The sequence below is a fragment of the Pantherophis guttatus genome, chromosome 13, assembly GCF_059756535.1.
Source record: "Pantherophis guttatus breed Tessera chromosome 13, ASM5975653v1, whole genome shotgun sequence".
Lineage (NCBI taxonomy): Eukaryota > Metazoa > Chordata > Lepidosauria > Squamata > Colubridae > Pantherophis > Pantherophis guttatus.
In genome coordinates this window covers 23,815,010-23,827,759 of record NC_142075.1, presented here as the reverse complement: position 1 = coordinate 23,827,759, position 12,750 = coordinate 23,815,010, and the positions used below count along the sequence as shown (strand labels likewise).

Sequence of the window (12,750 nt, the reverse complement as noted above, 5' to 3'; positions counted from 1 at the left end):
CCGGGAAAAGCAGCAGCAGCAGGAAAATAATAATAAAATAATAATAACCCCCCCCCCCCCAGATCCAGCATTCGGGGGAGTCAATTGAAAGCAGCTGTTACATACCCTTAAAGCCCCAAGCGAGGAATCCTGAATGGGGGGGACACACCCCCCGGCGCTGATTGGCCGAGGGAGAGAGAGACCGTTGTGGGGGAGGCGGGGATTAAAGCTACGATTTAGGCCACGCCTCCTCTTTATTCTCTCTCTCTCTTCCCCCCCTTCCCGGAAATGGCCCCCACCGGCCCTTGTATGAAAAAGGGGTTTGATGGACAAGCAGCATCTGTAAGAAGGATGTCTGTAGAACAGTGTTTCTCAACCTTGGTAGCTTGAAGATGGGTGGACTTCAACTCCCAGAATCCCCCAGCCAGCAGCGCTGGAAGCAGGAAGCCGAGAACACCAGCCTGAAGATGACGAATGAGACTTCGTCGAAACGTCGCCAAGACACTTCCAATTTTACGTGGGAGAAGACCCGAATAACCAAAGACCTACATACAAACACCCGCGAAAACCTGAGAAAACAAACCACTTATATATATATATATAAGGCCACACTTGGAATCCTGCATTCAGTTTTGGTCGCCACGATGTAAAAAAGATGTTGGGACTCTAGAAAGAGCAGCAAAGATGATTAGGGGACCGGATGCTAAAACATATGAAGAACGGTTGCAGGAACTGGGTACGTCTAGTTTAATGAAAAGAAGGACTAGGGGAGACAGGATAGCATCTTCCAATATCTCAGGGGCTGCCCCAAAGAAGAGGGAGTCAACCTGTTCTCCAAACCACCTGAGGGCAGGACAAGAAGCAACGGGTGGAAACTCATCAAGGAGAGAAGCAACTTAGAACTAAGGAGAAATTTCCTGACAGAACAATTAACCAGAGGAACGACTTGCCTCCAGAAATTGTGAATGCTCCAACACTGGAAATTTTAAAGAAGAGGTTGGACAGCCATTTGTCTGAAGTGGTGTAGGGTTTCCTGCCTGGGCAGGGGGTTGGACTAGAAGACCTCCAAGGTCCCTTCCAACTCTGTTATTCTATTCTATATGTTTATAGTGTGTGTGTGTATCTATCATCTACCAAAATTCCTTTGTGTGAGGGCATCAGAATTTCATGTTTTAATATATGCTAGTGTGTTCACAGAAAAAAGTGACAATAAAGGTTATCCTACATCTTATAAGCAGCACTCAATGGGAGTTAGATTTGCTTTGCTTGTGGCTACGTAAAGATTCTAGGCTGATCCCTCTTTTGACTCCACCTCCAAGTTCTGCCATCCTTTCTCCTACATCACCTTCTCCACCTTTTTTTTCCCTTTAGCCCCCTTGAACTATCCTATTCCTGCCCCGTTCCAGGTTATATCCAGGGGCGGGGTTCCAAATCCCGTCACTACTGGTTCGCTCGTGCACGCGCTGGGCGCTTCTGCACATGCACAGAAGCAGGTGGGCGGAGCCTCCTGCCACTTCCGCTACCGGTTCGCCTGATCAGGTGTGAACTGGTAGCAATATACCACTGGTTATAGCGATCCCTCCTTTCAGGAAAGGCAAGTTATAGGGTCCTGTCTTCAAACTGCAGACTAGACTGGATGAGAGGATGGATGAGAGGATGGGCGGAATGCCGAAGCCCGACTCCGCTGCATTCATTCACCTGGTGCATTCCGCCTAAATTTGCACGTTTGCATGTACTTGAACCCCGAGTCCTTAGTCCTCTCCCAGGATGCTCAGCCGTGCAAAGACTGCCACCGTTCTTCAAATGAATCCCAGGCTACAGGAAAAAAAAAACCAAACCCAGCTACCTTCAAAACAATCCTGCAAGCTTGTTTCTTTTAACCTCGTTTTGCTACATGCCTGAAAGGGAACATCCTTAAAAAGTGTCTTTTCTTGATCTTGGCAAAACGTTAAGATGCGTGGACTTCAACTCCCAGATTTCCCGAGCCAGCATCTAGCTAGGAATGGAAGTTTCGACACAGACCTGAATCGCTTGCTTGCTTGCTTGCCGAAAGGTGTTGGGATTGGGCCAAGGTCCGTCAAGAGGAGGAAGACTACGAGGTTTGAGACCCCCTGACCTCAAACACTCATTTGCAGAAGCCGCAAAAGGAAGAGCACCGAGCTGGTGGGTTGTAGGCATATTTAATGGTGATAAAACAACCCGCCCACCCCCGAAAGAGCCCATCATTCGCTGTGAAGCAGCGACCAAGAACATTTACAATTATTTCCAACTTGGACATGCGCAAGTTAAGATTAAATATAAAAACCGAAAAAAGGGGGTCGGGGGGGAAGGGAAGAGAAGGGGGTTGTAAAAAATAAAAAATAAGAAATATACACGTTCTAAAGATCTGGTTCCAGTATAAAGTTACTTACGTGGCTCGACGTGGCCACTTTTCCTCTGCTAGCAGAGAGAGGGGTGGGTGGGGTGGGGAGACACCGGGGCTCCGGAATACGAGACCCATGCTATATCTTGCTGCTATGGGCCCCACATGCTACAAGGGAGATTACTGGGTGCCCCACATTCATACAACCTTCTCTGTCACTTGATGCCTTAAAAGTATTTTTTTTCCCCCCTTCCCCAGCTTCATCTGGAAGAAGAGCCACCGTGGAAGGGAGTGGTTCCAGCTTAAAGCCCTGCTTCTCTCTGCCTGTGGCCCCCAATCCATGGGGCCCTTCTAATTCGGGCCCTTCTTCTGGTCCCCTATTCGTACCAGCCACTTAAGCGTTTCCCGCTAGGGACAAACACACAAGCTATTCCCTCCCCCCACTCCTGCCTTCCCTGCGGGCTGCAGAGACACCCCCCCCCATGGATAAGCCCCTCCAAAAAGGGCCACTGATGGATGAACGTGTAACCCTAACTTGCCTTCTCCACACCAGTTGGGGTTTGCCCCTCCCACCTCCTGCAGTCATGCCAGCCTTGTAGGCATCTGTGCCCTCGTTCAAGGGCGCGAGAGAGAGTTTGGGTCAGTGGGCACAGTTGAACCAAGGAGGGGGCAGAGATGGGTGGTGGGAGGGAGATAGAAAGCGCCATTAACTTTGGCAGTAGCGTGGGAGGTTGCCCCTCGGAATGAGGTTACGCTGAATCTTGGCTAGAAGCAGCTACACCTATGTAAATGGGAATCGTGGTTCGATCCCGGGCAAGAGAAGGACGTTGCATGGACACATGGAGAAGACACAGGCAGGCCTAGCGGGCATTAAGACTGAAGCGTTGGGTTGTTCTTCCGAGGCAGCCTCTTGTAGGACAGGCCCATGGAGAAGAGCCGAGACCTTCAGCTCATGGACTCCGTTCACGCAGCCCGTAGGTCTGCTTCGTTCGTTACTAGTATATATATATATTTTTTCTCAATAAGGCACGGGTCAGTCAAGGCAGTGGGTTCAAGGGATTCCTTGTCCGTGGCTACTGGTCGTGGCTCATCGTGGCTGAGCGGTCCAGGAAAAATGTCCTCCAGCCTTGGTGAGTGGAGAATGGGCTTGCCATCGGCCAGGTCCAGCTGAAAGCTCTGACCAAACCTAGTTGTTGAGCAGGAGGAAGGGAGGGAAGGAGAGAGAGAAAGAAGGAAGGAAGGAAGGAAGATGAGAAAGAGGGAGGGAGGAAGATGAGGAGGGAGGAAAGAAGGAAGGGAGATGGAAAAGGAAGGAAAGATGAGAAAAAGGAAGGAAGATGAGGAAGGAAGATGAAAAGAAGGAAAGAAGATGAGAAAAAGGAAGGAAGATGAAAAAGGAAGGAAAGATGAGAAAAAAGTAAAGGAAGATGAGAAGGAAAGAAAGTGGGAAGGAAGGTGGGAAGGAAGGAATCTGACAGCATAGTAGATCCTCCTGAACCTGAGGACGTGGTGAGCTTCCAGACCTTCTAATCTAGACCTTCGGATTAGCTCTTCTCCGGACCCTTCCTGGGATGGGAGATAGGGAGGAGATTTTCTCTGTAGGCGTGCTCAAGGATGGCCAGGTAGCAGAAGTAATACTGCTCAGGGGTCTGGATGCTGAAGGCCCGCTGGGACCTCATCCTCACCACCGTCTGGTAAATGTTGAGGGTCCCCACCTCTTGTAGTTGCGACAGACAAATATCCAGTGCGCAGAAAGTACCTGGAAGGAAGGAAGGACAGGGGGGGTGAAAGGAACGGATCGCCCATCGGCTACCCTCTGAAACAATTCTGTATTCTGCATCGACGTCTTTTGAGTTTGCTTTTCAGTGAAAAATATTGGGATTCCAGGTTCCATAACCCCCAACCTGCAGGGCCTTCGGGGAGGAGGGAAGTTGGAGTTTGATACAGGACAGGGCGACAGGTTGAAGAAGATCGCTTCTCTGCAATCCCAAAAATTTAAAGGAAGAGGAAATGACCTCCCCTACTCCCAGTTTTACAAGTGGGAAATCTTCTCCAAGGTGGGCCACCAACAGATGTGTTGAACGTCAACTCCCAGGTTCCTAAGCTCTGGCTTTGTTACATGGGGCACACTCAGGGGTGAAATCTACTTACCTTTCCTACCGGTTCGGAAGTGCACATATCACATGCGCACGCAAACTCTTCTGCGCATACGCAGAAGGTAAAAAACAGGTTACTTCCTGGTTAAAACCAGGAAGTAACAACAACTGGGCGAGTGGGCGGAGCCTCACGCTGCCATCGCTACCAGTTCTCCGAACCACCCGCCGCCATCTTTACCGGTTCGGTCGAACCGGTCTGAACCAGTAGCATTTCACCCCTGGGCACACTGGGAGGCAGAGGATGGACCCATGGGAGAAAGCTTCTGAAGTTCTTGGAAATCCAACCCTCCACTCAAGATTCCAGGACAATGCAGTTACCTGTCCTTCCGATACCGGCACTGCAGTGTACCACAATGGGTGGCCCGCCTGGATGACCTTTGTAGCGTGGTCCCAAGGCACTGACGGCCACCCTCTGCTGCTGCTTGACGGCTCCCAGGAAGTCAATGAGGGTCGCTGCCGAGGAAGGGACCCCGTAGTCGGGCCAGCTCACGTACTGGAAATGGGTCACACGGCGTCTCTCGCGGTTCTGTACGTAGTTGAAAAGGGGGGAGGGGTAGAGAGAGAGGATCTCACATTTCAGATCATCACGTTCATGCCACTATTGCAAGGATGTCTTCTACCTGGGAGTTAATGACCCCTATGGCACCCTTTAGATCAGCAGTCTCCAACCTTGGCAACTTGAAGACTTGTGGACTTCAACTTCCAGAGTTTCTCAGCCAGCTGGAACTCTGGGAGTTGAAGTCCACAAGTCTTCAAGTTGCCAAGGTTGGAGACCCTTGATTTAGATCAACGTTTCTCAACCTCAGAAGATTGAAGATGAGTGGACTTCAACTCCTAGAATTCCTCGGCTGGCATGGCCAGCTGTGGAATCCTGGGAGTTGAAGTCCACCCATCTTGAATCTACCAAAGTTGAGAAACCCTGTTATGGAGCCAAACCAATGGAGAATAAGGGACTTTACGACCAGAAATCTGAAGACACCAGGATTGTTTCTGTTAACAGAAACCAGTCGAGATAATCTTGTGTAGCCCAATTCTCCATCCAGGAAGTGCCAGCTAAAGAAGGTTGAAAGGAGGAGGAGTAACAACGGAGTGGATCTGCTGTGAAAGGGAAGACCAGTATGATACCCCTTGGCCCTTTGATGAAAAGTTTGTGCAATTACCTCACAGCTGAACATCTCTAGCAGCGTCTTCTTGTAATGGTTGAGGTTCTCTGTTCCAAGGTTGGTAACCGTTAAGGTTCCATAGCCGATCTGGAAGTCCTTCTCCAGGGGCCAGTATTGACCGCACTTCCTTTTGCCTCCTTCTTCAATCCTGTCATGGAAAGAAGAAAGGGAGAATATGGAACGTATGCATACCTGGAAGATGGTCAGCTTGGAGCCCAACGGAAGCATGGGGAAACATCTTTTGAAGGAACCACAGTTGGCCCAGTTAGCATAAGACATCGTCCAAAACCAGAAGAGTTTTGGTTCTGACTTGATGTCTCAAGTCAAGAGCATCTTCAGAAGAGCATCAGTGCAAATGGGCCAGGCACCCTCTCCCCTAAAGCCCATCAAGGTCATGCTTACTTATTGTCTGATGCACAGGTACGTTACCTTGTGGTCATCACAATCACCAGCACGTTCTGCTCCCACACCATCCGCCAGAAGTCATTGTATGTGTTTTCTAATGGCCCTAGAATGAAACAGGAAATATAAAGACGCTGTTGAAAGCTACATACTATAGTTAGTCCTCGCTTACCAACTGCTTTGTTCGGGGACCGTTTGAAGTCATGATGGTGCAGAAGAAATAACTTTATGACCAATGTCTTCAATGTATGACCTTTGCAGCCTCCCTCAATCATGTGATCATCATTACATTAATATAGGTTGTCCTGATCCTGGCCCATTATCTCCCTCCCTTATGGAGTGGAAATATTGGAGCGAAAGGGATTTCAAGAGAGTAAGAAAGCACTCGGTGGAAAACAGGCTCTTTGGGATTTTGACAAAACCGTGCCACAGTGGATTATTGGTTCATTCAATGATCATCGCAAAAAAGGTCATAAAATTGGCTTGGTCATGTGACCAACCTGTTTTAGGCCATTATGGGAGACAACATCAATGTAAAGATTTTAATTGGTTTTAAAAATGGGATTTTAAATTTGGGGGTTTTATAATTGAGCCAATTATTTAATAATTTTAATTATTTTTAAATTTTGTCTGTCTTTGTGCTTTTAATCAGGCTGTACACTGCCCTGAGTCCTTCGGGAGAAGGGCGGTATAGAAAAAAATTTAATAAATAATAAAATAAAAAAATAATGGGCAGGTTGTCAAGCCTGGAAGCCATATTTTTCATTGGATCTTCAGGCCTGCCACATTTACTTCTACGGGAAACTGGGAGGGGGGAATTGTGTGGAGCCAGGGTGATATATAGTCATAATAACATTCTTTTCTCTGAGAGTCAAGGACGTTCAGCCTGCACCTGGAGTGATGTGACTGGGAGGCATCTCCAATTGGGAAGGTGCATTGATTGGACCATGTGATGGACATGTGGCTGCTGGGCAAGGACTTTTGAACTTTCCTTTGGGTGAGGAAAACCTGGAAGCTTTCAGATTCAGGTTTTCCCAGATGTGCCAATATGACATCTCTAATAAAATGGAACTTTGAGGAACTTCAAGCCTCGGAGTCTTCCTTCGTTGGGGGTGTTACTTGGAACCCTGACACAGGTTCCATTACAATTGTATGTCAAGGATTACGTATACTGGACAGGACCAAAATTTAGCAACTCAATCTGGTTGCTTCTAGTTGGAAAACAGGATGATGGACTCCGAGTCTAACCTAATAAAAAGGCACTGGGTTTTTCTGAAGCTCCAGACATGCTTCAGGCACATCTGTTGAGCAAAGCCAGAAGAGGGAGCTGGGATTTGACAGACTCCAGATTCTGAATGCAGATGTTGCCTCTTCTCAATGGTCTCTAAAGAACCAGGTGATGCTTTTCAAGATTGGGGACCATAAATACCTTGAGTGCCGATATAAGCATTCCTTTGCTTGTACCCGTCCATGAAGCTCGCATTGATGTAGTCGGTCATCTATGGAGACACAATTGTGTTTGTCAACCCTACAGAGCAGCTACCGAAGCTACATTTGGTGTTGGGCAAAGATAAGTGTGTGGAAGTATTTTTAGTATTGCTTTCCAATATTAAAAAATATCATCCTAAATGAAAGGTCCATGAAACCAGAGCTTTGTACTCATAACTTTCTTCATCAATCTGATATTCTCTCTTGCAACCAACAGTACTTTTCCTATGTTCTCGGGCAAAAAGAAAACATAACTGTTTCCACAACCTCTTGTTTTCCTATTTTTTAACGTAAAACAAGATCCAAAACGTTGTTTTCTCCAGGCAGGAAAACTTTGGAACAGAATTTTACATTTTATCTGCACAACCCCATGATGTTCTGTAACTGAACTTTAAAACATGAAGAGCACACCCCCATTCCACTAAATTACTTGCGCAGAACAATATATGTAATATTTGGCAACTTGCTTGCGTGCTTAAAGTTGATGTCTCCTTTATCATAGGTGTGAGAACAGTGGAGCAGAAAATATGGAGAGAGAGAGAGAGAGAGAGAGCTTTTGATCCTCTGTCATAACTGGAAGTTTTAAATCTGCTAATATGGTATAGTCTTAATTGAGCCTAAGGGATTTCCCTTTGTCCCAAACACCTTTCAATTACAAATTGTACTGTGTTTCCCCGAAAATAAGCCCTCCCCGGATAAAAAGACCTCCCCGAAAATAAGCTCTCCCTGAAAATATTTGAATGCATGCGCAGCCGGTCCCTGCCATTTCCTCTGGTTAGGGTTTAACAGATTAACTGAGTTGGAAGGGACCTTGTAGGTCATCTAGTCCAACCCCCCGCCCAAGCAGGAGAAATCCTTGCTTGCAACTTTAACCTTCCTTGTGATGCTTTCCGGGCAGGTCACTAAGAGAAAAATCTGTTAGGGTTAGGGAGACAGAGCTGGAAATCAGATAAGACGGCATGAGGATCCCCATCTTCCTCCATGCACCCCAAAATAATAAGCCCTCCCCGAAAATAAGGCCAAGCGCTTATTTCGGGGTTCAAAAAATATAAGACAGGGTCTTATTTTCGAGGAAACAGGGTATTCAGTTGAAGTATAGCCCACCTTTCCCCTAGGCAGTGTATGAATGCCCCCTCCTCCAATTTCTCCCCCCCCCCCACAACACCCCTGGCAGTTCGTACGACCACCACGAAGGTCTGTTTCAAACCTGCTTCAATTCTGCAGCTAGAGATTGAATTCTTTGCTGTGATTTGAGGGGTTCGATTCCCTGAAATGCTATCGGCTTCACTTACCTCCTGATAGTTGAACTGTTTGGACAACTTCACCCTGGTTTGATCAAGGCAGGGAACGTCCCCGTATCGGTTTTTCTCCTGGTTCAAAGGAGCCCTGGGAAGGAGAAAGGCAGAAACATGAAACAAGGAAAGCACCAGGAATGTCTCCCAGCAAGCAATGGAAGCAAACCGTTCTTTCCATTTCTTTTAAAAAGAGCAACAAGAATCGGACTCCTATCGTATGCAAGATAATGAAGTCCATCCATCTTCAAGTCGCCAAGATTGACCAACACAGTGATAAATGGAGAACAATGGAACTCCATGGGGTGAGGGACAATTCCTCCTCCCTCCAAGTTTGGTTCTTAGATGGGGCTTCCGATGGGGTCCCTCCTGCCCACCAGAATGGTTGCAGGAATTGGGTATGTCAATGAAATCCTCCAAGGTTTGCCACCAGTTTGCTGCGCGCGCATGCACAGTGCATGGCACACCTGCGCTGCGTGCCAAATGTGCACTGTGCATACGCAGCGTGCACCAAATGCAGGCTGCATGTGGAAAAAGGAGGCTTAAGTAGAACCACGAGGGGGGAGGGAAACAGCTGTGCCGTGCGATTTAGATTCGCTAGAAAGCAGGATTTCCTGCTTTTTAGTGAATATAAATAGTGCAGCATAGCTGATCGTTGGAAATGCCGGTTCGGACCAACCGGTAGCATTTTTTTACTACTGGTTTGCCCGAACTGGTAGCTTTTATTACTACCGGTTCTCCCGAACCTGTGCGAACTGGTAGCGTTTCACCCCTGATGTCAAGGCTAATAAAGAGGAGGGCTAGGGTGACATGATAGCAGTGTTCCGGTATCTCAGGGGCTGCCCCAAAGAAGAGGGAGTCAAGCTCTTCTCCAAAGCACCTGAAGGCAGGACAAGAAGCAATGGGTGGAAACTCATCAAGGAGAGAAGCAACCTGGAACTAAGGAGAAACTTCCTGACAGTTAGAACAATGAATCAGTGGAAGGATTTGCCTCCAGAAGTTATAGTTCCGTGATGGCAAACCTACGGCACCCGTGCCGGAAGTGGGACACAGAGCCATCTCTCTGGGCACGCCAGCCGTCAGCTGTTGCTCTTCTGGGTTCCAGCACGCAGCTGGTTTTCTCAAGCGCAGGAGTGCCGGAAATCGGAGGACCAGGTGACCAGCGCACATGCACACACCAGAAACTGGAAGCTCAGCTTCCCGGTGTACACATACGTGCCAGGGAGCTGCTCTTCCGGTTTCCGGCACTCCTGCGCATGCGCACCAGGGAGCTGCTCTTCGGTTTCTGGCGCTCCAGCGAATGAGCCCTGGGGAGCTGCTCTTCCAGTTTCTGATGCTCCCCTGCATGCGCGCACTCATTTCAGTACTCAACACTGACTTAGATCATGATAACGTGACCTTTGGGGTGTTGGGAGGGTTGCAATTTCAGAGACTAGCCTTACCACTATTGGCTCAGCGCCATCATAACTCGTCACTGACCAAATGGTTGTAGGTCGAGAACTCTAGGTGCTCCATCACTGGAGGCTTTTAAGGAGAGGCTAGGCAACCATTTGTCTGAAATGGTACAGGGCCTCTTGCTTGCGCATGGGTTGGACTAGAAGACCTCCAAGGTCCCTCCCAACTCTTGTGATTCTCTAACCTCAGACCCTCCCGCCATCCGGATGCTTACAGAGAACACCCAAAAGTGCCCGTAGGGCTACGGTGCCGAATGCCTTCGTATTCCTCATAAATTCCTCGCTTCTGCTTCTGGTTGACGTGCTCCAGGAGTTCCGGCAGGGTCATGGACTTGGGCCCGGGGACATGGACGGAACCGTTGTCCCGCGGGGGAGCCAGAGGGACCAGGATCAGCTCATCCAGGGGATCCGGGTGCCCGTTTTGCTGCGGGAGGAACCTGCAGTTCCAGCTGAGGGGGTCCAGCTTGAGAGACCCGCCCAAGTACTCGGGGAGGCACTCGTGGGGCAGGTGCTGCCTGAGCTCCGACATTTTCACCATCTGGACCTAAAAAAAAGAGGGAGGGGCACATTGGGGTGCTGAGCAAAATAGCCTCACAAACTTTTATGCCCGGCTTTTTTTTTTTTTTTAGGAATGAAGGTTCCCCGTATTGAAAGTGCATCTATTTAGGTTGGCTTGCACTGAATTCCTGATTTATTAGATTTTTTTTTAAAACCCTGCTTTTATTACTTTATAAATAATCCAAGGTAGTGAAGATTCCATACTGTTACTATTTCCTCCCATAATAACCATCCTGTGAGGTGGGTTGGGCTGAGAGAGAGGCACTGGCCCAAAGTCACCCAGACAGCTTCCATGCCTAAGGTGGGACTAGAACTCCCCATCTCCTGGTGATTGGCCCAAAGTCACCCAGCCGGCTTCAATGCCTAAGGCAGAACTAGAACTCTCCATCTCCTGGAGATTGGCCCAAAGTCACCCAGCCGGCTTCAATGCCTAAAGCGGGAAACTCACAGCCTCCTATTTCTAAGCCAGCACCTGAATCACTATACCAATCTGGCTGTCATCTGCCATTTTAGTACCAATTTCCCCAACTCCTAGCATAGCACATTCTCTGTTTTCACTGCACTCAGCCTAAATTTCTCAACTGGGCATGTGAACGTGGCTGGTTCACCCTTTTAGCATGCTGAAGCCTCCTGAGATCCCTTCTGGTGCAACTCACCCTTTCTCGTAATTTCTCTTTAAGCAACAAGCTGATGATGGAATAAGGAACTCGGAACCACATCGGGGCTCCTACGATGAAGACCTTTTTCAGCCGCGCTGGAAAGGCTCCCTGTAAGCCAAGGAGATATTTAAAAAATTATTCTATTTTTTTTTTAAATTCAGCATTTTTGAAAAAAAAAAGGAAAACAGACAAGGAAGCAAGGCCAGAAAAATAAAATGCATGGAATTTTTCAAGCCTCGTAGGATTAGGTACGGTAGCACATTTTATATTTATCATTGCTGTAGAAGTATTATATTGTTTTAAAAACGACATTCAGGCAAGAGTGCAAAGCAATAATCAGCGCAGGATAAATCGTAGGATGAGAAGCAGAACTGCAGGGGAACGATCAAGCCTCATCAAATGGATAATTGAAGATTAGACTATTAAGAACTGTTGTCAAGAAAAACCCAGATTTTGAATGTGGAATAAGGGAGATTTGGTGCTTATTGGAAATCTGTATTAATCAATGGGTTGAAGATCAATTATTAGTGGGGAAGGAACTTCCTTTTGATATTCCTTGCATTTTTCTTCTCTTTCTTCCCTCCTTTAACTGTTCTTGTATCCTGTGTGTGACTAGGTGGCTCAGACACTGAGCTTGTCGGTCAGTTCGGTGGTTCGAATCCCTAGTACAGGTCTCCTGTGTGAGCAGGGGGTTGGACTAAATGACCTCCAAGGTCCCTTCCAACTCTGTTACTGTGTGTCATTCACAACTATGGTCTGTGCTGAATTACACAACTACAGCCCTCATCATCCCCACTCAACACAGCCGAGCAACGACACCCTCAATAGTACCACAATTATTTACCTGAGCGGGTAAGGAGCACCTGGCTAAACAGGGTTGGGCGAGAGGATAAGAGGCCACCAGGAGATCCCAGACTCGTGGGAACTGAGTTTAAAAGGGGATTTTGCCTGCATTTCCTCCCTCTGTCCAGTAGGGGGAGACCCAAGTGCATTGAAAAGAGCAGAAATTCAGAAAGTAAATTTAGAAGATGGATTTATGGAACATACATCCATGTTTCTGTAGGATCAGGGATGTTAGAGGAAGTTTGGGTGGGAGACCAAGAATGGCTGCAGATCCTACTGAGGAGCACAGCAGTCGTCATTGGCTGTCTTCAAAAACCACCAGTTAATAATAATAATAATAATAAAAAAAACCTGCGATGAAAGATCTTGATGTCCTAATAATTTCAAGCCATGT

At 47.7% G+C, this 12,750-nt stretch overlaps 2 protein-coding genes across 2 annotated transcripts in view; both read right to left on the bottom strand.

Annotated features, from left to right (window-relative positions):
* SIN3A (SIN3 transcription regulator family member A) overlaps positions 1 to 156 on the bottom strand; it is a 37,368-nt gene extending 37,212 nt beyond the window's left edge. The window contains exon 1 of the mRNA XM_087878308.1: positions 106 to 156. The gene's annotated coding sequence lies outside the window, so the exon portion shown is untranslated. The remainder of the gene's footprint in view (positions 1 to 105) is intronic.
* A 1,987-nt stretch (positions 157 to 2,143) lies between these two features.
* Positions 2,144 to 12,750, bottom strand: part of PTPN9 (protein tyrosine phosphatase non-receptor type 9) — a 30,832-nt gene continuing 20,225 nt past the window's right edge. Inside the window, exons 6-13 of the mRNA XM_060689497.2 lie at positions 11,511 to 11,621; positions 10,512 to 10,840; positions 8,843 to 8,936; positions 7,492 to 7,561; positions 6,090 to 6,168; positions 5,658 to 5,808; positions 4,816 to 5,023; positions 2,144 to 4,100 (exon numbers count right to left, since the gene is read on the bottom strand). Of these exons, the coding sequence (XP_060545480.1) occupies positions 3,886 to 4,100; positions 4,816 to 5,023; positions 5,658 to 5,808; positions 6,090 to 6,168; positions 7,492 to 7,561; positions 8,843 to 8,936; positions 10,512 to 10,840; positions 11,511 to 11,621 (1,257 nt within the window). The 3' untranslated portion in view covers positions 2,144 to 3,885. The remainder of the gene's footprint in view (positions 4,101 to 4,815; positions 5,024 to 5,657; positions 5,809 to 6,089; positions 6,169 to 7,491; positions 7,562 to 8,842; positions 8,937 to 10,511; positions 10,841 to 11,510; positions 11,622 to 12,750) is intronic.